The sequence below is a fragment of the Hyposmocoma kahamanoa genome, unplaced genomic scaffold (assembly GCF_003589595.1).
Source record: "Hyposmocoma kahamanoa isolate Upper Pololo Valley unplaced genomic scaffold, ASM358959v1 244, whole genome shotgun sequence".
Taxonomy (NCBI): Eukaryota; Metazoa; Arthropoda; class Insecta; order Lepidoptera; family Cosmopterigidae; genus Hyposmocoma; species Hyposmocoma kahamanoa.
The window spans coordinates 1,513,718-1,538,502 of record NW_020653761.1 but is presented as its reverse complement, the minus strand read 5'-3'; the positions used below and the strand labels follow the sequence as shown (position 1 = coordinate 1,538,502).

Sequence of the window (24,785 nt, the reverse complement as noted above, 5' to 3'; positions counted from 1 at the left end):
AAATAATAGTTAACTACGACAAAATAATGATAAGTATGATATTATTAGGAATTGAAATTAAAATTAAGATTTGACAAAAAGGATGAAGACTCAGCATTGCCGATTTTCAGGCTTCACCTTAAAGCTATTCGCTTGCTGCATCAGACCGGCAAGCAGAGTGTATACTAAACACCAAGCAATTAATAGAAACTGTCTGTGTTGCACTATAATTATGTAAAATGTATACAAAATTTAAAAAAAAATGTAATTAAAAATAAATAATCATTTAAAAGTAAGTCGTAAGTACACAACAGTGTACATATACAAATCAACATAATTAATGAAACTAATAAATAATTGAATTAAAGTAACAATGTCAAGTGTATACAGGAAATGTAAAATGGATTCTTAATATATATTTTTTTATAACATCAAAATGACGGGACGAACAAGTCGTGCGTCTGATGGTAAGCTACACGCATGTCAATAACAGTTACAGTGCCACTCAGAGCTTTAAATTGCAAAGATCTGAGGGGCACTATCATTGCGCCTTAGACATGAGTTGACAAATCCCATGTGCCTGAATTTCACCAGCACTCTTACCCTTCAAAACCGTAACACAGTAATGCTGACATTACTGCTTTGTGGCAGAAATTGATAATAACGAATAGTGTATATTAAAGTATAATAATACGGTGAATGTCAAATTCATTAATAAAAATCATAATTTAGTTCCTTATTTAGTGCTTTGAATGTTACTGAGTATAGGATCTTTTCCAATAAAAGGTTCTTCAGTCTGCACCAGAACGTTTCCTCACAACATTTTTTTTTACTTCGGTAATAAGTACCTAAATTATATGCCATAAAATTGGTAATACGTACTGAGACAACAATGTTATTTAGGAACGTCTACACGTACATACACAATAATAAAATGATTTGTTTTGATTTTATTTGAAAACGGTTCATAATAAAAATACATTTATCGATTATGTAAACCGATAAACACTAAACAAAAACCCAGTAACTAACATTTCTAAAAGAAAACTCTGAGCCCGGTCGTTTACAGCCAGATACGCAATGAGAAGAAAAAGACTTAATATTAGTTCCTGACGACCATAAGTGGGAATGAGATAGTTATACATAACGACGTAGGAATGAGAGAGAGAAGTGTATATGAGTCGAAATGCAACCTGTCGACGGAGGCAGATGCGCCGGAGTCTGTAGAATACCCCACGGCAAAGGATTCCAACAATAAGATAATAATTATTAAAACAATTTCAGAGGAAGCTCTTCTCGCTTCCTTTTGTTATACTTTGTATTTTGAATTATGTATTATGGTTGCATTGTGTGGATATATAATTTGGTATTCAAAGGTGGGATTTTTTTTCTAAGATATCCATGAGTATAAAAATACATTAAGTTATATAATATCTTTTACTACCTTACATGGCGTAATTTAATCTTGCAATGTTTGTGTAAGGATTCCTAAAGAAAACGTAAGCACACGCACACATACTTTGTACCTAAAAGTACTATTTTGTTTGTACTGTGAAAGGTAAATTTTCAAGATTTATAAAATTATCTCTCGAGTACACATTGGTTCTAGTTAAAAATTTAAATTAGTAATTGTGAGTTATTTTTCCAGTGTATCTAAAAAAATCACGTGCGTTTGCGCATAGTTTGCGAGCTATGCGGCTAGTTGGCGGAAAAAATCACGGCTACGCGTCCCCACTACATGTGAGAAACTTGGCTGCGCGTCCCCACTACACGTGAGAAACTTGCCTAGTTTTTAAGTCCCTTACGCAATTGGTTGTAGGCGTTTATGCTACCCTGTCAAAATCAGCGTCGCCGCAACAAATAAGCAGGTACTGTCCACTCGGCAGAGTACTTGCAGACTCTGGTCAAGACGGGATTGCAAATGCGCGTAAAGGAATTCCGGAACACAAAAATGCGCTCGTCTACCTGCATTTGGTGCACATCCCCCGCGCTACCCCGCACCCTGCGCCCTCGGTGCTCCTCTATTAACCGCGTAAATTGATTACGCGGAAAATCTGAGAAAATCGCGCGCTAAGTGCCGCGCGACGAGACTACGCCGGCGCGCCTCATGAGTACCGGCTTTTTGCATTCCCCGCCGCTGTCGCCGCCTGCCGCCCCTGCAGCCGCATTAACAGCGATTACAATGTTTATTGTAGTAGTTAATGTTTCTTGTAAGGAATATCGCTCTCGTCTTAGTACTACCCGTAAAGCTTAGAGTCAAAAGCATTTTTTGATTTTCGTTAAATAGAAAAAGAGTTTTTAAATTAAATGTAAGCTTGATTTCATGCGTGAATGATTCGCGTGCAGAGGACGAGGGCTGAGGTTAGTCGGGGTCCGTTACGGCGGCGACACCTCGACCTCGCCGGTCGCGCGTTTCGACGAACTTATTACGACAGATGGCCGGTGGCCGGAGGCGGGAGCGGGAGCGGACCCCGGCCCTTAGGAGAGATCGACCTCCGAAATGCGCCCGAGATTGCATTCTTTCGGCGGCGCGGGCACATTCCACTGCGCGCCATCCGAGCTCCGCGCGCCCGCGCCAGTCGACGCGCGCCCTTTTGGGGGTTAAGATGTGTCCGTTGCGGCGGGCGCTCACAATGTGGTCCCAGCCGCCGCCCCCCGGGCCCGAGTCCGAGCCGCCCGCGCACTCCTTCCGCGCTCGCGCAGCATCCGTCGGCGCTTCACACAATTGGTGCCGCGGGTGTTTCGGCACCCGGAAACTAGCACGCATGGTACGAGAACCCCCAGAGTACGGCGTTCGTGTTGATCCTACCTCGACGCACCCTCCCGGGTTGCGCGTGCGCGATGAACCTCAGTATCAAAACCTCGAGGAGCTCCGAAAGCGGCCAGAGTACGCAAACTTGGACGAGATCAGTCGCGAGTTCGGGTATCGGTTGTGCCCCGAAGGACAAAACTTGGAGGATGAAGCTATTTATGAGAACATATTGTCAGTGCGTCAAATTCGTTCCGCGGAAGTGAGATTAGTGCCAGTGTCAGAAGTGGCGTTTTACGAGGGGCAGGGGTACGTGGCAACTCAGGTGCTTAGTAGGAACGGCACATTTCCGCAGTGCCCGCCGCACACCTGGAGCCGGCTGCAGCATCACGCCAGGATTACCGGATCGCTTCGTCTTGTTACAGTAAATATCACTTACTTCTCAATCGCTTCAATGTGCGCCTGATGGATACACTAAACCTGTTTGGACAAAAAGTATTCAATAATGCGTAAGATACGGCGCTGGACGTCGAATGTATCGAATAATACGATGCGTCGATTTTAATAATTCGTGGCTCGAACCAGAACAGGATATGAGCGTCTGAAATGATGTAGGTACTCGTGGTTGCTTTTTACACGCATTCCAGGCAAAAAGTTGTTGCCCATTCAACATTATACTGTATTTATGTGAATCGCAAAAAACGCGGCGCGGAATTCGGTCTAATGACTTGTTAATTTTGGTAGTGACTTGATGAATTTCGGACGGGTGCGCGAACTACTCGACCTTACTGACCGAATGAGAGGTTATTTTATCGAATACTTTGAAATTGGGAGCCTTATTTTTATCGTCTGGTTCTTTTTAATACCTCTGCAATTTAATTTTTTTCCTTTGAAATTACTGTACCTTTTTGGTGCCTGGGGAATTAATTTTTTCTCGGTTTTCACAAGGTATTTATTTTGGTCTTGTTTGAAATACATATTTGTTTAAACAAGCCTTATTTTAAATATTGATGGAGCGTTGATATGTGGTTAGCAGCACACTGTTTATATACAGAATAAACACAAAATCTAAAAAAAACTATAACAAATAAATTTATAGATATTACGACTAAAATAGCATGGGAATAAATACTTATGACATGTTAAGGTTACAATTGTTCCACGTGGCACTGAGTACATGGAACTACTGGGAATAAACGAAAATAGCTGGAAGTAACTAAACTAGTCTAAAATAAAAAAAAGTGTAAAACATTTGGACAAATAAATACCAGCACTTAACAATCATTGTACAGTATTAGGTTAAGACTTGACTGGTTGATCAGTAGGTATAATAATTGTATATTAATTCGCGATTGAAAAACTCTATCAGGTTTTTAGGCTTTCGCGGTTGTTATACATTGGAAATGAAACTATTTTTTTTGGATCTAAAGCGCGTTTTTGTTTTTCTTAAACATACCAACATTTCGGGCCCATGGGACCTCTAAAGAGCCTAAAAGTTAGTTTGTTTGAAAAAACAAATATAGGCGATTTAAATCCGAAAAAGCTTCATTTCCTTGAAATGAAAAGGGTTAGTAAATTTTGTAGTCATTATTTGTCAGGGATAATGAACGTTTTTTTAACAAGAGCGAATGTATAAAGAAACTTAAAATAAAAATGGTATTTGATACTAATAAACTGATTTAATGTTACGATTGTGGTCATATTCCTGTTTTGTATCTTAGGATGTGCAGCGAAGTTTATAAATTGTTTTTGAAAGTATCCATTAAAAACTCAAACTTATTCCCTGTTCCTATTTCTATTGCGTAACCGGAACTTAGCAATACATAACGTCGTAAAAAAGCATGTTTTCATAATTATTTTTAACCGACTTCAAAAAAGGAGGAGGTTCTCAATTCGACTGTTTTTTTTGTATGTATGTTACGCGATAACTCCGGTATTTGTGAACCGATTTTCATGATTCTTTTTTTTGGAAAGAGGGTACCTCCATAGTGGTCCCATATAATTTTGTATAAAATCATCCACCTCTGAGGGTGGCTGTTCCCGCATGAAGATTCATTTTTATAAATAGCGCCTAAATTTTAGTATAAGGAGCAATTATTTTATTGGTTGATTTTGCTATTCTTTAATTCAAGGCGTTTTTCTCTTTCAATATACTTTGAGTAATGAGAACCTATTTTTATTATACTCTGTGTCAAGTCCCGTATAGTGGCGAACTAGGGGATGAATCCGGGTTTGCGCACTTTCCGGTAACCGATTTCAATAAAACTTGGTAATTATATGTAATTCCACGTATTTTTGAGGTCGGTTTTTTTAGTACTCTGTACTGAGATTATATTGTTATCAACTCTTCCTTTTATTGTTACAAACAATCAAGTAATTGGGTACGATCAGTCTTCAAGAAAATATTTACGATTATGGTGTGCTAAATGAAGCTTTGTCGCTAGCGTTACCAATCAATTTATGTAATTATTTCTATGAATAGACTATAAAAACGAGTAAATTTAGCACCTGTGGTTATAATAAGGTAATATTTGCAAAATGACAACTTTTCAGGAAATAGGTTTAAAAAGTTAACGAATGAAATTAGTTTTTCACATGCAAGTAATTTGTTTCATGGAGTTCATGATGTTTTTATCACAAAAAGCACTTTTGACGTATGATCACATGTGGCTTTATTAGATATACCCAGGGCAACATGCGTTTTAGGGGTTGGATTTAGACTACATTAGGCTTAGTATGAGTCCGAAGACAATTATCTCTTCTTCGAACTGTCAATTTTCTTTCGACAATGACGTCACTACGAATTATCTCTACAGGCGCGAGCATAAGCGCTATGAGGTTTAAGTTGTCGCGCGACCCCTAACACGACAGCCAAATTTCATTTACTATTGACAGATCGTCATAGCGAAATATCTCTACTACCCTTGGGGCAGAAGACAGAAAGTACGCGTAGAGAAAACTTTGTCTACGGTTGAAAGGAGAAACTCTTCTGTTACGTCGTGTTCGGAGGTGAGACATAATCGGTAGAGAAGAGGGAGATAACTCTACGAGCTTGAGTTTCGTCTATTTCCCCTTATGCTAAGCCTGCAGATAAATAAAAATGTTAGCAATTTTTTAAATTTTAGTAACTGCCGAGTGTCGGGTCAAAATTGTTAACGCAAAATCGTAGCTTACAACACTTAAGGAGATAATTTACAATTGACATTAATGCATTACATACATGACATCATTAAACGTGAATTCCGAGATGAAATATGTAAATGACTTTTTTCAAAGGTACCTTACCTGTACATCCGTTTGTACTAAATGCGACGAATTGTTTGTAGTAATAAATTTACAAATGTCGACCAAATTGGGAAATGAACTTTTCTAAATTGGTACTTGTTGGATGGGTGTGCCCCGGAGTGACTTCCGTTACTCTGGTACTCACAAAGTAAGGAATTCCCTAGTTTGACACAGTTATTATTACAATGGTAGATTATTAACGAGTTCGTCCAGGGAATTACTGTATTACAGCATTTTTGCGTTCCGGTTTGAAAGGGTAAGGGTGCTGGTGAAATTACAGGCACACGGGACTTGTCAATTTATGTCTCAGAGTGACGGGCGCAATGGCCCTTAAATCTTTGCAATTTAAAGCTCTGAGTGGCACTGTATGTATAGGCGTGTCGCTTACCAACACGCGCACGACTTGTTCATCACATCACTTAATATTATGGTAAAACAAAAGTAGAAAAACCAAACGAAAATAGTATTTTTCACGACTATGGAACTGCATGTGCAGTCTTTCCAGAGCTTTTAAGTCGAAAATTACGATTCTTTATCAGAAAAGTTACTCTTCTGCTGCAAAAATTATATTAGCTGTTAACGATACGTACCTAACCTAAAAATATAACGCTTCTACGTATGGAATCAAAAGCACGTTAAACCTCGTTAAGCGTAATATTTTCTCTACTCAACGCCATCTCTAACTACTTTATTGTCAAAATGTAGTAAACTACGTTCGTTAACTATTTTCTATAACAAATTTACTTAAATTTAAAAAATCTCTCGAAAATTGCGAAATTGCAATTGCAAAATTGACGAAAAATGTAAGAAATATAACCATCTAGCCACATCGTGTCTGTGTGGCTAGCTGCCGTAACCAGTATTTGACTTATTAAAAAAAAACAAATAACCGATTCAACGATCCGACCGTATCGATATTTTTTTTATCGATTACACTCAATGATTATAATTACAGTGTTACTGCAAATTTGTTTTCAAGTCTGGAAAAAATGTACTCTGTTCATTCATTAAAAAAAACACTTATCTATGTATGAAACTATAATTATATTATTGTTTTTAATGACATTAACGGAACAAAATGTACAAAGAAAACTTTTTTAAGCCACGATTACGAAGACACATTATTTCGGAGAAAGTCGTTATCTAAAGAATTTCCTTACAATGTTTTTAACACCCCATATCTTTACAAAACAGTTGTAAACAACATTTTCAAGGAAATTGGAGATATTTATTTTATTGAAAATTGTGATGTTTTTACCATATTTTAATGGTTATAATTATTAATACAAAGATCGAACACAGAAAAATTCCTTCGATCTTTCCAGGGCAACCGCTCTACACACTGAGCTCTTTCATAGATTTCTCATAGATGGCGTTAAGGCAAATAAGTCGTTAAAATAAAATAGGAGGAAACTAGAGAAATTTATTTTATTGAACATCGTAGAAATAGAATAGAAACGTTTATTTGCCAGGATACAGTAATTATACCGATCTTAAATAAAATACACAAAAACATTGTATTCCACCTGCAAGCAGGTGTGAAAATATTAATTGAATTAAACATTTTGGCCTCTAAAAGTAATTGCATTTCAGATTAATTAAATTAAATTAGTATTTGTAAATTCTAAATATTCTTTATTACTATAGAAGCCATGTATCATAATAAGCCATTTTGTCAAAAAAAGTAATGTAATATTAACGCAATGTTTTTCTTATCACGATATTTATATACTTTTTGTGAAAATACTTCACTTGTTATGATGTCACTCGAATCAGCGTCTGTAGCCGCATTTGTAGTTGTTAGAGTGGTGGCTCTTGTGTGGCAACAGACGCTGGTTCAAACTCAGTCAGATTGAAGACTTTTTTTAACGCACGCAGTCATAGCCCCGCACTAGGGAAACGCTGTGTCGCGGGTACCATGAACACACATTGACAACTGCAAATTACACCTAAACTCACGGGAGAAATAAGTGTAGGCTATGCAAATATTTTTCTCTGCCCGGGAATCGACCCCGGGACCTCTGCGTGGCAGACCAGCATGGTAACTATGCGGCCACAGTGGCAGTTAGCTAAGCAGCTTTGAGTTGTTCGATATCTGTATCAATAATAGGAAATTGAAGAGCGAAATGCGCTGGCTTCTACCTTAGATATAGGAATCCACGCTATATTTAAGTATGAATAAAATAATATCAGTACAGAGTATTGAAAAAACCGACTTCAAAAGTTCTTGGAATTATATTTATTTGCCAAATTTTATTGAAATCGGTTACCGGAAAGTTCGCCAAACCGGATTCATCCCTTAGTTTCCCATCCTTAAAGATGGAATATTTTCTATTAATTTAAATGTGACCAATATTGAGGTACCCTCTTTCCAACAAAAAAGTAATCATTAAAATTGGTTCACAAAGAGTTATCGCGTAATATAGATGCAAAAAAAACAGTCGAAATGAGAACTTCCTCCTTTCTTTGAAGTCGGTTAATAGCGGTGGTAGTCCAGTAGACGAACGCTTGCTTCTTAATTATGAGGTCGGCAGTTCGAATCTTTAATATCTAGTTGTATATCTGTTAAATGTTTAGTAGTAATCTTGCTAACGGTGAATGGAAACATTGTAATGAAAGCATTTTAAATTGCATTGGGGCAGTCTAGCGGACCATCATCTGTACATTCTCTTTAGATGAGATCTCTAATGACGTGTAATATGTTGCCAATGGTGATGACAATAAACAATACGGTTTGAGAACTACCTAATAATTATTATGGCACGGAGTGTGTGCGACCGAATTGCATAAAATCATTTCGCTATCCCATTTCTATAGTCGAGGGATTAGACGTACACACATCAAAAAAAGTTTGCGATCACTTCGAAAAACTGAAATCTTTTTTGTTACTGTAGATTATATTATGATTTTTTCTTCTTTTTAGATTCTTTATTTAAAAATAACTGACCTGAACACTATGACTAGAGCCTTTAGAATAGGGATTATAGGCGACCTCCTATTCGTTACTTTCCATCAGGTGATATGAAAGTCAAATGAGCACTCATTTAAACATTAAAATAATCATATTTTGCACGAAAATATCGAATTTATCGCACATGAAACCAAATAATGTCTTAACTCAAAATTGTGTAATTGAAAAAAATACGATAATTAAAAAAAGAAAACCGAATGGATCTTATTGGGAATAATGTGATTATTTTTATTTATACATAATACTTAATTATCCGTTTATAAACGAGAATATATCGTCGATGTGTTGTAGAAAGGGCATCATTTTCAGGGAAATATGTATTATTTAGTTATTATTATTAGTATTAGGTACAGATCGTACAGATCCAGCGAATGCGCTATGAATCTGTACGCACCATTAGGTTTTCACGACTGTTTTAAAATATTTACGTGCTATTATTATTATTATTATTATTATTATTGTATTTATTATTATTAGTTGCATACGTTACGTCTGCTACTAAAATACTATTATTTTGATCTATAGAACATATTCTTGAAAAAAAGGATGCATTTTTAATTTTTTATCATGACATATCACAGGAAGCTATTATATCCGCCTATGTTTATTATATTGTTGTATGTTATTATATATTATATAATATTATATTATTATAACTTTAGCTATATATACTTATTGTATTCTTTGTTGATAACAAATAACTTTAGCCAAAAAGAAATAATATTTATAATAAATGTCACCCTGAGACATAATGTGGACAAGTCCCATGTGTGTAAAATCATTTCACCAGTACCCTTCGTAAGATGTATGTGATGTTTTGTTTATTATCTGAAAAATTAATGAACGCTTTGTCATTGTCCATAGGCAAAGAAGGAAATGTACGATGTGAAGAAGCAGCGGTTATGCTTAGCTCAAGACGAGTACAAGCATCTGAACAATGCGCTTTCCACACTGGCAGCTTCCAGAACCAGTTGTAAGTATCTGATTTTTTTTAATAACAGGTATTCACTGATTAATTACTGTTATAGTTATTTAAAAGATGACTTAGACGACCTCCATGGTCGTGTGACTTACATTTCAATGGCGTCGCGATCTCTGATGTCCCGGGTTCAATCCCCGGACGGGTCAATGTAGAAAATTAATATTTAAACTAACATTGTCTCTAGTCTATGTTTGTGGTACTGTAGTTTGGGATCAGAGCAACGTACGTGATGATGATTTATTTAGTTATTCAAAAAATATTCAAATGCCTTTAAGTAATTAATATCCACATTTAGAAAACAACATAGGCAAGCGGTATTTTTAAAAATACAATTACACAATTATTAAAAAATTAATTTATAACATAACGAACAGTCACGTGATGTGTCAAAGTGACGTTCGGTAATTTCCCGCCTAATTGTATTGGTAATTTCCCTCCTATGGTTAAAACAAATTCAGAATGATCTATTAATGTATTATTAAAGTATTAAAGTGTGTTTATTCATACACACATACACTTTAAAGTATGTCATCATCATGACCTACACACGTCCCTCAATTGGGCACGGGACTTTGGAAGAGTTAATAATAAATAAAGGACAACAATAAATTGACTAACACTATGAATACATAAAAAGGAATCTATGTATAATGAATATGATAATGTAATGTGAATTGTGAATGAATTTAGAACTTTTTATGATAATAATTATGAATCTTATTACGTTGCGGTGCCTTAACGGGGTTAATGTTTAAATACTGACAATGTTGTTGTTAAATGTACACCAAATCTACTACATGATTGCAATAAATGTATGATTTATGTTAGAGTTAGACTGGTAGGTTTCAACAGGATGTTTTCATCCACAATTAGTCACAAAATTCCACATGAATCAAAAAGTTTTTTTATAGTGCGGCTTTCCCAGTAGGAATTAAACTCAGAACCTTCAACATAAAGCACGTTTGTATAGGAAAAGACCATAGCGTTTTGGAATTTAACTTACAAACCGATGGCCAAAGACTCTAAATCTAAAACCAAAGCCCCATAAAGTCTTTCCTATTATTTTAGTTTGGATGTGTAGAACGTTCGTTCGAACGATCCGAAGAAATAGTTTCATATCCTATGCGTGACAATCGCGAAAAGCCACGACGTGATAAATCGTCTCAAAAACTAACCAATTTGTATAACAATAAAGCTAAGATCCTGTATTGAAAGTAAATAATCTTTTGAACTTGAACTAGAGTGAGACGATTTCGATGGTTTAGGTACATTGTGGGCGCTGGATGAGGTTGTCCCGGGTTAGATTTTCGGTAGGACTAATTTGGGAAATGAACTTTTTTAAATTGGGTCTGTGTGCTGATTTTGATTCAGATCGAAATAGAGGGATAGGAGGTTAGTCTCGAAAACAGGTGGATTTCTGAGCGAGAAGATGAACCTGATTCCTTCTACATTTTTCTAATTTGTACATATGTTAAATCAACTATCGTTCCGATTAGAAATGTCAAAAGTTTTTAATAAAAATTTTTAAAGTTGTTAATCGCAATTATGCGCCTCGACGCAAGTTTCTGATCGGGAGAGGCAAATCAAAATCAAGCTGCTGGCGTTTAAAACCAGGCAATTTTGCCTTTTTTGTCGAAAGCATTTGCAATTTGGTAACTTTCAAGATAATGGCACCTAAAAAAATGTCAATTATACGTTTGTTTTACTTATTAATTAATAATACTGAAACTTTGTAAGATATTATAAAAAACCGAATAGAGGAGGTTGTAGATCTTACTTAGCTGATCCCAGAAATGTTAATAACTCAATTTCTAAAAAATGGCGATTATGCTAGTTATAATAAGGTGGGCTAAGTTGATGTTGTTATCTGGTACATTAAAAAAAGTCTGTTTCCTCATTTGGGAAATACTATTGAGTAATGTATAGGTATATTTTGGTTTTTTCCACGTCCACACATGAATTTTAAAACCTGATACACTTCGGCGCGAATGCGGTAATAAATTTTAAGATCGTACGAACGGATATTACGTTTGCAAATGGCCAAGATTACTACGTGGATATCTCGCCCATAATCATCTTCTTACTTGGTTGAAAAACATTGAGTTTAATTTATTTTCGATTTTTATTCCTGTTCTCTGATAGTTCTCTGTTGTACCGCGAGAATTAAATCGGATAGGTTTTTTTTAATAATAAGTATGCAAATATTGGCGTTGCTAGATTGAATTCAATTCAAATATAACAAAACCGATCTTTTAAATTACGTACTCATGTTTGTTTACGAGAAAAACATGAGTAAAATCCTGTTCGTATTGATATATTAAACCTTATCTACCTTATACGTATTGCACGTTATTAGCTTCTATAACATTGTTTTGCTATAATGTATTCTGGGACTCGGTTTGGTGTAAAGTTGTGGGCAATGGCCTTTCTAAAATAATACAAGATTCAATGCTATGTCGTCGGTCCAGCAATTTTTACTACTCGTATATCAATTGCATTCCATAGGAGCTGTTACTTATAAATAACATAGAGGGCGTTGATTTAAAATAAAAATCGTAAGGAGAAGCTGATTATAATTAGCGCCATCTACGTTTTTATTATTATACTACCATAACAATTAGGTTTATTTCCGGGTCGTTATCATAAGTACGCCTTTCTAGCACTATTTATACCTACGATGAAGCTATTAGGGTATTCAATAGCTGTTTTCATTCCAGTATGCTCATCAACGACCTCCATGACTACAACCTCCACTACGTCTCGTCACGACCCAGACTTGCTTCGCTCGGAAGTAAGTCAAGCCCGGGGTCGCGTCGCTCAGCTACGCAAGGAGCTTCGTCAGGCCAGAGCTGAGGTCGCCAGTGCGAGACGCGGTGTTGACACTCTGACTGAGTTAGTATACTTATACAATATAACATACATTTTTGATTGCCAAAACCAATATACATTTACGAACAACAGGCATACGTACAGTTTAAAAAAACTTGTGATCATTGTGGGGCGGTATTAAAATACAGAAGACGATAAAGGATTGAAAACCTTGTTTAATGATCAGAGAATTGTTGTTAAGAGTTACAAATGACTTATTATGTTTGTATGTTATTGTCACTAAGTGGTAACCTTAAACTTACAGCACTTATTTGACTTTCCAGAGTGGAACAGAAGCTTACCACCCAACAAGGTTGTTATAACATTACCGAAGCTCAAGCTATTATGACCGAACTGAAGAACATTCAAAAGTCTCTCATCTCTGGTGAGAAAGAGAAGGCAGATCTCATGCAATCTCTAGCAAAACTCAAAGACGACCTTACAAGGTTGCAATTGGGTGATGCATCCCCTGACTTATCCACATTAAGTATTCCTCAAGAAAAACTAAGCACTGCCTCACAAACTGACTTATGCGCTGACTTGGTACCCATTGGTACTAGGTTGGCAGAAATGGCGCGGGTTCGCCTACAATACGATGAAGCTAGAAAGCGGATACAACAGATCCAGCAACAACTAGCTGATTTAGAAGACAAAGTCCAACCTGGCCAAGCGGAGTCCGACAAAGACCGCTTGTTACTTTTCCAAGAGAAGGAACAATTATTAAGAGAACTCAGGAGTATAACTCCAAGGACGAGGTCCAAACAAGAAATGAGTGATATTCAATCCGAATGTAAGAGATTAGAGCAGGACTTGAAGAATGCTTTCGAGATGTCCAATAAATGTATAGCAGATAGACTAAGACTACACGAAGAGAAGCAGTTATTATTACAACAGTTGAAAGATGCATTAACGTCGATGACAACTTTAGAAGGACAGTTGAAGACTTTGTCAGCGAGTACACTGTCTGTATCAAGTAGTTCGAGTTTGGGGTCTCTTTCTACGGCGAGTAGTAAAGGTTCTCTAAGTTCTGGGATCAGCTTTACCGATATTTATGGTGGACCACAGATAGCCAGCTCGTTCCAAGCTGATAAACCTATTGATATGGTTGATCTGCACAGAAGAGTTGAAAGGTGTGTTCAAGTTTTCTTCTTCTCTCTTCTTAAATTTTGAACCATATAAGTTTTTATATTATCTTTTCGAATTACATATCGAGTTCTTAGGTTTTCGCGATTGCTACAAACTGTAATTGAAATTATTTCTTCCGGACGTTTCAAGCTCTATAAAAGTCTTATTAAAATTAGTTTTGCTGGAACTTTTAAACATCTGGTTTTCCGCTGTCGGTTTTTATCCATTCTTCATCTCTTGAAGTGACCATTAAGGATCCTGAATCTATCATTTTGTATAACAATACATTTATAAACCTACAGGTTACTACGTGGTACGAGTTTCAACGCGGACAGTGCAACTCCCGGTGCCAGCAGTTCGCCATCTCAACCGTCGTTGTCTCCGAGGAGTAGTCTGTCTTCAGCCAGTCCTCCGCCGCCACCACCTTCTTATAATCAGGTATCGGAGTAACCATTTTGTGGTATAAATCCTTTTTAGACTGCATGATTTTCTTAAATCTTCCATTATTTCAGTCTAGTTGCAATGTATGCTTTCTCCATTGACCTTTTACTTTTTCCAATGCTTTTCTTCATTTTTCGAATTACATTCTCTGGCTATTTAATAATGTCATAATAATGTGCCAGTCAACCACACTAATCACCTGGTCTCAACCTAGGAAGTTCCCTGTGCTATGAGAACTAAAGCAGCGAAATTTACTCTGGGGCACTATCTAGACCAGAATCAATTTAGAAAAGTTTATTTCCCAATTGGTCCTACCGGGATAAACCGTTTGGCCACTGAGGGCCACTATCTTTATCCGATGCATTGCTGCTTGAGTTTATCCATAATAAGTAATATAAAAATTTTAGTCCTAATGAAAACTATCGAGGCATCCTTTACAAATATTCTTGTTATACAGGTGGAGCGACAGAGACGGCAGCAAAGAGAACTAGAAGAGAAGTTAGCTGAAATGAGAATAGGCGTTGCTACGGGACTAAACGAAGTCACCGGGCTTGCAACGAGTAAGTTATGAGGACAAAAATTTTCATAGATTTTTCACAGGTGGCGCTATGGTAAAAAAGCCATTACATCCAAAAAGATACGTCTATACAGATAGAGAATTAGTAAAGTCTGATAACTCGGTTTGTAGCGCAGTTGGTAGAGCGGTTGTCCTGGATTGGCATGCAGATTCGAGTCCTGTTAGATCGAAGGGATTTTTCTTTGTGTTCAATCCTTGCATTAATAATAATGTATAACGTTGTGAAGTGTTCTAAACTATTTTAAAGGTTTCTCTCACATCAAGCCATTAAATGTTCGCAAAGTAGCAACATACTTTTAGTCGACTTCTAAATTCGACTATGTTTTTTGTGTGTATGTTACGCGGTTTGTGAACCGAGTTCGACGATTTTTTCTGTTAAGAGGGTACGCCTTGCGTGAGAGCGACATCGAGGGCGTGATTTCTATGCTAGAATAGCAAGTCTCGCCTTATCGTGCTAGCCCTACAGTATTGGTCTCATTTAAATTTGAATAAAATATTCCACCTCTAAGGGCATGCTAGGGGATGAATCCGTATTAGTAACCGACTTCAATAAAACTCGGCAAATAGATGTAGTTCCACAAAATTTTGTGGTCGGTTTCTTTTTATAAGAAAGTTAAAATTATGTATTTTTCCAGTACCAGTCCAACTCCAAGGGCCCGGTCGGCCGTGCGAGCCCCTCTCGCCGATCTCGGAGACCCCCCCACCTCCCCTCTCGCCGCGCACTCCGTCCTCTAGTGGCAGCAACACTAGATCCGTGTCGGCGGCAGTCAGCGACGAGTCAGTGGCTGGAGACTCCGGTGTCTTCGAGGCTGCACAGGCGGCGGATGCCTCTGCAGGTAATTATTACTCTTATTAGTGCATATTGTTTTATTCATTTGCAATTTTGATTTCTGCCGTCCACTAACTAAAACGTGCTAGCTAAGTGACAAATGGTCAAATAACCGTTTTAAATAGCAAAAAATAGAACACATAATTATCTTTTAAAAACAGTTAAAATTAGTTAACGCGTTTGACTTATCGGAACTTACCCTAACGATGTATAGCTGAAATATCATTAAACAATTTCAATGTAACCTAAAAAAAATATTTTTTTGAGATATCATAGCTCGATATCAAACCATAACTCGGTTTGCCATGATATCTCAAAAAAATTTTTTTGCACTTGCCGCGTTTTAGTTGGCGGGCGGCAGATTTTTTTTTTTGTTATTTTTGGATTATTTGCCTGTTCTGTTACTTTTATACTATCTTTTTATATTTTTATGTTTCTATATAATAATAATGTTTTATTTATTTCGCACATATCGACCCCTCCTACGTAAAGTATCATATTATGTCGAAATTGCCAAGTTTACAGAGGAGCGTTTTGAAGTTCTGAATTCATTGAAATGAGCATAACTCTCGTGAATTTAGCATTTCTCAGTTTTATTCGAGAATAGGTTTTAAAGTAACGAGCTTTGCCGAATAAAACTGAGAAATGCTAAAGTCACGTGTTATGATGATTTCAGTGAATTCAAAACTTTAAAACGTTCCCCTGTAAACTTGGCAATTTCGACATATGATACTTTACGTAGGAGGGGTCGATGGTCTGTGTGTGTTTTTTTTTTTAATTTGGTGATTCTCCATATAAGCTATAAAAATGTACAACCGTGTAGGTATAGTAAGTACGAAATGTCCCTTCGCGTATGGTTGTAATTTTTCATACCTTGTACGGAGAAAATTATAGCAGCCAATTATGCGTTAATATCCATTCATTTTGTTGAAATATTTTTTTTATTTTACAGTGAGTAGGTATATAAAAGGAAGCTAATGTACATTTATTGTTACAGTGAATAGTGCGCAAGTTGAGATTAAATTGCGGTACTGCTCCCAGGAGAGCGAGTTGGAGATCGGTATACTGCGCGCGCGCAACTTGCACGCGCTCTTCATCGATATTGGTACTGAAGTGTAAGTTTACTTGACAAATTCCTTTTTGACCCGATATAGTTTTGAAAGTAATTAAGTTTAGAATATTTCATGTTATGTTTTTAAATAACTCTGTGCACACTTTTTCGATCTACATAACTGACAATGTATGTATGTATGTAAACACTTTATTGGACTTCAAAACAATTTACATTTTTTTTAACAGTGAAATAGAACGTTATTGTACAAAGGCGAGCTTATCCCATAAATTGGGTTTCTTCCAGCTAACTTTTTTCGACATACAATTTAAGTCGAAAAAAGTTATTATATTTAGTGGTTTTAATAACTCCATGTGTCTCCTTGCACCTATATGTTGATATTTAGCTATATATACACACTTTGAACACTTTATTGCGATCATTGGTAATAATCTTCTTAGTGTGTCGACTCTGACGTTAATATTAGTGAGGACAAGTACTGAGCGATTAAATGATACACCAAATACCTGATCTCAAAATATATAAAATAATACCCTGTACTATTCTGACCACCTACAAAACATTGTGATGAAACTTGCATGCCGAAAAATGTTCGCGATCCCTGGACTGTGCTTATTTATTACTCAATTTTTTTCTTTGTCTAATTGTAGCCTTTGTCTAATTTTATTTACTTAGTGCCTAATTGTCTACAATTATTTGATGTGTATGTTTCTTATTATGCTATTTAAACATTGACTTACAATTATATGGACGTCGGGTCCGCGCTAAAAAGTGTCCGCACTTTTAAGGCGCTAAAATCGTATACAGAGCGCGACACTCCGCTTTAGTCTTCATTTGTTCTACTGACAGCGCGACACTGCGATGACTTAACAATTTAAATTTCGAATAGGTTGACTTGGGACATTTTTTTCGTGGTTTTTGTATTAGACCCGTCGTCCATTTATTTGTAAGTCAATGTATTTAAATTACTTATTTATTACTTCAATTGTTTATTTTCTTTGTAACTGTTGCTCGTGTCGAATTTTATTCACATAGTCACGTAGTTCCAATTTATGATGAACCATGGCAAAATAACAACGAGGGCTACGTAATTAGCATAGTCCTCAGATGCTGAGTCAAGGACCCTTTTGACATACTTTTTTATTTTATTTTTTATTTTAACTTGTATCACCACGTACAAGAAATATTAGCAACCTAGCCTTGTCGTTAGATGAGGTTGGGATCAAAATAAATCGAAGTGTTAACTAAAATACCATTTAAATTGCAAAAGGAAATTGCTTTGTATCGAATCATAGGGCCTATGATTGGCACTCCGGTACTTCCAACTGGTGGGTAGAATCGTCATGCCTTATCATCGATCGCCGGCTGCCGCTTCTACCTGGTGGAACAGTGAGCTAACATCGATGATGTTTGCGATTACGTCTCTTATGTCGACCATACAACAACGTCAATAAAAGCCGTGCGTTTGGAGACTCGGGAGTCTTTCTTAACCCGCCTACTACAAACCTAAATTTGTTTATTTTTTTTTTGTAATTTATGTATTTAGCACGTCAAATAACGCCTACTTTACTTTTTTAATTTTATTCGGGACGTATAGGTTGACAATAAAAATGGAAGTAAATTAATTTGCTACTCCGCGTACCCAGTGAAGGTTAAATCGTGCAAAATAGCTGCGTTTGTGTTACATATTTTGAGCGTGGGGATGCCTCGTGGAGAGGTGAAACACGTGTCGGGTATCTTTTTGGTGGTGGTTTGTGACCATAGTTCGTTTGAGTTATTTGTTTTATTAATTTTATGCGGAGGGAGGTTGGAAAAATTAACTTCATGAAAAAAAATATTTAACACAACTATTTTGCGCGATATAACATTCACTGGGTTCGCGGGGTAGCAACTTAATTTACTTCCATTTTTAACCGACTTCAAAAAAAGGACGAGGTTCTCAATTCGTCTGTATGTTTTTTTTGTATTTTACGCGATAACTGCGCCGTTTGTGAATCAATTTTGATGATTCTTTTTTTGTTGGAAAGAAGGTACCTCAGAAGTGGTCCCATTTAAATTTCAATAAAATATTTCACCTCTAAGAGTGGCAAACTAGGGGATGAATGACTTTTGAGGTTAGGTTATTAGCAATACGGACTTCCGCCAAGTAACGCCTGAGTCTATTAATTACTTAGGTTGGTAATGACAAATTCTCCTGTACAGCTCAGTCCGCGGCGCGCTGGTGATCGGCGGCGGCTGCGGCGTGGCGTGGAGCGTTAGCGGCGCCGTATGGCGTGGCGCGGGCGTGGCGTGGCGCAACGCCGCACGAGTTCCCGTCGCCGGCCTTCGCGCCCTGAGGGCAGCCACCCTGCAGGTCAACCTCGCTACCGGCGCCGAGTGTCTCGTGAGTCTAGTTCCCCTCTAATCTACACACACTTAGGGATGCACAATTTCGGGACGACGAGCTATTTGGACACGGAAATTTGATTTAGAGATCGTTAACAAAATAAAGGAATTTTTAAGGGTTTTATTAGATCCAACGGGTCATGAAAGCTTGCTTTTAATTGAGAATAGTAGGCAGGCTTAATTTATGACGTTAAAAACACATGATTTTAGTCAGGATTTTTGCCAATATACGTGAAAGATTGTCGTATTGATCGTATTGTGTTGTAGACAAGGGATGGACGATTTTTTGCTTTGAATCGATTTTTTGGATCAGAATGGATGCATCTGAATCGATCCACAGATCGGATCGTATGAATTAAATCTCATCATCAAAAATGTTTCAAAATTAATTTCGATAAACAAAAATATTTTTGACAGCCTTCGTGGCTTTAATCGGTTATGACTTTTGTTTTAAAACCAGTGAGAAAATACGTTCAGATGGCACAGAAGTAGCGGCAATGGCTAAATATTGTAGACTTATTGCATTTAGATGTTGCCAAACGGCTTTTCTTGTTAGCCAATATAAAATAAGGGGTTCAGAAAGAAACTGTTTTGTTTAAATTATGAATACGATCTAGACAATTCGATTCGTCGCAATGTTGAATCGAAAAATCGCTAGATAGTTTACACTTGAATTGATCTTCTCGAATCTCTTGAATCGATCGAAAATCAAATCGAATGTGCATTCCACTACACTTTTAACGCTACAAAAAAACGGAGTAAGTAATATAGTAACGTTTATATGTAAACAAATAATAATGACACATAAATTGACTTATCTGTCACATCGATTTAGTACACACTTACTCAACCTTTACTGAAAAAATAATCGAAATAAAAAAGAAGAAAAAACTTTTTTTTATTTTGTAATAAAGTACATAAATCTGAAAAAGGTAACAGCTTAACATTGATTAAATTCAAGTTTAATAAATGAAAAGACGCTGTTTCAACTAAAGTTTACGATATTTAACCAATCGGTCTACGTTAGTATGAAACTAAAACTAATGAACGGGAAAAAATAAAATATAAAGTATAATAAACAGACTTGAAAAATACTGCATTTTTTTGGGAATTTAACTAGGTATTTTATTCGTTACGTAATTAGTAAATATTTTTACTAACATGATGAAATCTAGCCAAATTCGAAGCGCTCGACTTTTAAGTTTTGAGTGCCGTGTGAATAACAAATAGGCGAGAGCGATTTCTACTGACTAACAATTTACATTTTTATTATACTATTCTACCACCTCAAGCCATATTGAACTTTAACTTTGTTATGATAGGGTTGCGCGCAAGTGAGTTTGGCGGACTTCGATCCTGATGCAGTGTCTCAGAAGTGGTACAACGTGTTAAGTTTCCGATGTATGAGACGCGACGAGAGCTCCGACGAGTCCACGGTCATATCATCGCAAACTTCGACTCTAACGCGAAATCGCGGTGAGTTTTACAGCGAGCAATAGAGTCACAACTTAAGATGGTCGGGGAAAAGTCGGCCATGGCCTGGTTGTGGATCTCTTAGAAAAAGGTCAAGTCAAATATGAAAATATATTTCGATATTAAAAGATACAAATTCAAGTTGTTTTTGAAAACAGCGCCTTTTACACGAGACTACACCACGAGATTACAGCATCGAGTATATTAACAGAAATAGAGACGAAATGTCATTTAATTTGTTTGAAAACTATTCTGCCATATCATTACGGTGACAACTACGCGCTCCGATTGGCCAGCCCGAATTCGAAACAATTGACGGGTGTCGTCAATTTAATATTTAATTACCGATGAAATGTGATTCCGTTTGTTTTATAATTAGATGTTTTGCTGTTTTTCCCACACCACCAAATAGAACAGCCCTCCATTGTTAGAGATATTATCTTTATTACAATAAATACAGAATATTTTTGGAATATCATACGTACACACAGGTTAGTTGTTGGCGCTGTACTATTTCAGCTTTCTAATTTGTGACTTGTGTATGTCACACTGTCCTTATTTCTATAAGTTAATAATATATTTTTTAACCAAGTAACATTTCTTTGACAGGTCCGGAAAGTATGTTGAGTGCAGAATGCAACCTGGAAGGTGGAGAAAATTCAGCATCAGAGGACGAGGAGTCCAGAGAACCACTTAATCAGGTAACTAATACTCCTATTTAAAGCTAGGTAGATTTTTTTAATAGCCCTATACTAGGGAAACCCTGTATCGCGGGTACTATAGACATACACATAGACAACCACAAATTACACCCAAACTCCCGACCCGGAAATCAAAACCGGGACCTCTGTGTGACATTCCAGCATGGTAACCATTCGGCCACGGAGGCAGATTGGAAATTTTTGAAAATTATTAGAGAAAGATGGAAGTAATAAAAAAAAACTTATACGAACTGTGGACCACAACTAAAGCTATTATAAATATTAGACAACACCACATACGTTGCTCTGATCAAAGTAAGTAAATCAATTGTGTTATGGAAATCGGAAACAACGAAGGTACCACAAACATCTACACCAGAGACAAAAAGTTAGTTATTTCTACATTGACCCGGGACCTCAAAGATGAAACCATTGGCACCATTGAAAGCCGGCGTGCAAGCCACTGGACTACAGAGATCGTCAAGATATATAAACTGTCAGAATTCTTTATTGAGAAATGTAGTTTACGTCTCAAGTTTAAAAAAGCTATACATATTATATATATTTATTTAAACTTTTTTGATGCAATGTAGTACAAATGAAAAATTGGACGCGGGAAAATAATTAGACATTTGATGTGACACGACAATTTCTTTGTGGTGGGAAAGATCGAAGGGAAGAGGGGAAGAGGTAGACCTAGGCGCAGCTACAAAAACCAAATTAAGAAAAAGGCCGGTGTCGTGTCACATAAGGAGGTCAGGAGCTAGCTCATAGGAGAGATGATAATACAAATGGCGTATTATATGCCATAAAGCATTCCCTACTAGTCAACCATTGGGCCAAACAGAAAAAAAAAACATTTTTTTGTAATTATTAAAACAAAGATCGCACGCTAATAAAAATTCCTTAGATCCGGCTGGATTCGAACCAGCGCCTTCACAATACCGTGCTTGACGCTCTCCCAACTAAGCTATGGAACGAAATAGCAGACCTTACGATTTTTTGTGCTTATGCACATAGAAAATACTTAAAAATCATGATATTAACACTTCGTGATAGTCAATGAACTTAACATTGTTTTTTAAATGAATTTTTATTTATTTTGTTCCTCCTGCCCTTATCCCACGCTAGGTGGGGTCGTCGATTTTTTACTAATTATGTTTTACTATTAATATTTCAGATTGTGGAAGAGGACTCCTTTGAAGACTACATTCCCGAAGAGGATATAGTCCTAGAAGAAGAATACCTTCATCCCCCCACAGCCGAAAAAGAGACCAACACTGAATGCAACTTCTGTCCAGAGGGAGCGAGACAACTGCATAGAAGGTATGTTCGGTTTTTGTGAGTGCGAGTGAGTAGGATAGTTTTGATAATTTCGCTTTAGTTTGTAAGGATGTTTTTATATGGGTGTGAAAGAGGAAGGTATAGTTTTGGAACTGACATCAAATAGAATTCAAATGCTACTTTGTGACTAAAACGGTGGCGGAACAAAAGGAAAACTAAATTTTAGTTGAGTGTTTATACATTTAGTGCACAACCATAGCCTTAGGGTGCAGTCATATGAGCTATATTTTGATTGCATCGTACCATTTGGAGTGCAGCTTGACGCCGCTTGCCCGCAGGCAAAGCAAATGCTGCAACGCATTCCGTTCAATTCATTGGGGCATAGAAGCCTTCGGCTCTGCTACTTATAAACTGTATAGCGGTGGTAATAATGCAAGCTTATTATATACAGGGTTATTTATAAAGTACTAACGACAATCATAAACAACAACTGTGGTTCCATAACTTTTAATAATTCATCACATTTTACTTTCATACAAAAATAAAAATATTTAACTCTGTGCGGTAGCAATAGAAAGCGCTAACGTAATTACCGGTCCGATGCAATACGCCGGAGAGGGTCGGGGTCGTCGGGGAAGACGCTTACACGTTTCAACTAACTACCTTACTTACTACCAAATAGACCACATTAGTTTTAAATTATTATTTATTTTTAATTATGAATACAAAGATCGAACACTCAGAAAAATTCCTTTGATCCGGCCGGATTCGAACCGACATCTTCTAGCATACATACATATCTTATAGCAGACGCTATACTAACTAAGCCACTGAACGAACCAACGGACCTAACGACCTAACGTTCGTGGAATTACATCTATTTGCCAAGTTTTATTGCGATCGGTTACCGGAAAGAGCGCGAAACCGGATTGATTCCCTAGTTGCCACCCTTGGAGGTGGAATATTTTCTTCAAATTCAAATGACCACTGAGGGGTACCTCTTTTCAACAAAAAAAAAAAAGAATCATCAAAATCGGTTCACAAATGAGTGAACCGATTTTGAGTTACATCATACCGGAGTTATATCATAACGTACACAAAAAAAAAACAATCGAATTCGGAACCTCCTCCTTTTTTTGAAGTCTGTTAAAAATATTTTTTATTCCGCACTTCCCAGTACCCATAAGAAAGCGACACATAACATTGTAAAGTAGGTACACATATTTTTCTATAAATCTAGGCGTATCGATGTCTTACTTTCTCAAAGTCGTATCGTAAAAAGAGTGATTATTCAGGAGAAGGTAAAACTTTCTACTTATTTTAAATTTGTTATCAGGGGGGTTAATTTGGATGCATTACGTAAAGAATATTTAACAGCCAGTGACTGAATATGAAGGAAATGTGATGTGAAATGAGCCTGCAAAATATGTACATTGTGCTTTAAGATACGGGCTTGAGAAAGTAAGGCGAATTGTGAAATTTCTGTACGCCGTGGGTGTAGTTTTTATACTTTGGTGGGCCATGATCTTTATTACGTTTAGTAAAATGTCACTCAACAAAGTTGTATTATGATTTTAGTGATATAGTCCTGCGAGGTTGGTGTTTTACAAATAATCCTGTATCTACTGCCTTAAGCTAATGGTGATGGGTATTTAGTAAAAATATTGTCTTCAGATATATGAAAGTGCGAAGAAAGGAGGCCGACGGCCGACCCCAGGAGGACGCCTTAGAGAATTAACATTACCGTCCAAACATACCTACTTGTACATAGTTATTATTATATAGGTATGTTTACATTGTGTCCTGATGCTTGAAGCTTCGTTTTCATTGAGTTTGTGACCCGTTTTATTTTGTGTTTGGCTATACTTAAAAAGAGAGGTTGATTTTTAAATTTTAGTTCATGTAAGTTTATTGAATAACACGACGTTTCACTATCATGATATTAAATTTTTTTTGTCAAAGATCGAACAGTGTCTCTCCCACCTGAGCTACGGAACGAGCCAGCAGACTTTTCGAATTTTTTTATGTGCTTCTTGCAGATCTTTGTTTTTCGATTTTAACGTA

General features: G+C 36.7%; 1 protein-coding gene across 2 annotated transcripts in view; it reads left to right on the top strand.

The window, feature by feature from the left end:
• Positions 1 to 24,785, top strand: part of LOC113228837 (protein kibra) — an 85,277-nt gene that overhangs the window by 56,226 nt on the left and 4,266 nt on the right. The window contains exons 1-12 of one of the 2 annotated variants that reach the window (XM_026462245.1): positions 2,569 to 3,152; positions 9,849 to 9,957; positions 12,684 to 12,858; positions 13,119 to 13,964; positions 14,262 to 14,397; positions 14,858 to 14,960; positions 15,613 to 15,813; positions 16,804 to 16,921; positions 19,081 to 19,261; positions 20,586 to 20,739; positions 21,346 to 21,437; positions 22,618 to 22,763. In XM_026462245.1, the coding sequence (XP_026318030.1) occupies positions 2,586 to 3,152; positions 9,849 to 9,957; positions 12,684 to 12,858; positions 13,119 to 13,964; positions 14,262 to 14,397; positions 14,858 to 14,960; positions 15,613 to 15,813; positions 16,804 to 16,921; positions 19,081 to 19,261; positions 20,586 to 20,739; positions 21,346 to 21,437; positions 22,618 to 22,763 (2,828 nt within the window). In that variant the 5' untranslated portion in view covers positions 2,569 to 2,585. Of the gene's footprint in view, positions 1 to 2,568; positions 3,153 to 9,848; positions 9,958 to 12,683; positions 12,859 to 13,118; positions 13,965 to 14,261; positions 14,398 to 14,857; positions 14,961 to 15,612; positions 15,814 to 16,803; positions 16,922 to 19,080; positions 19,262 to 20,585; positions 20,740 to 21,345; positions 21,438 to 22,617; positions 22,764 to 24,785 lie in introns of those variants that run through there. The other variant, XM_026462247.1, reaches the window with a different exon arrangement.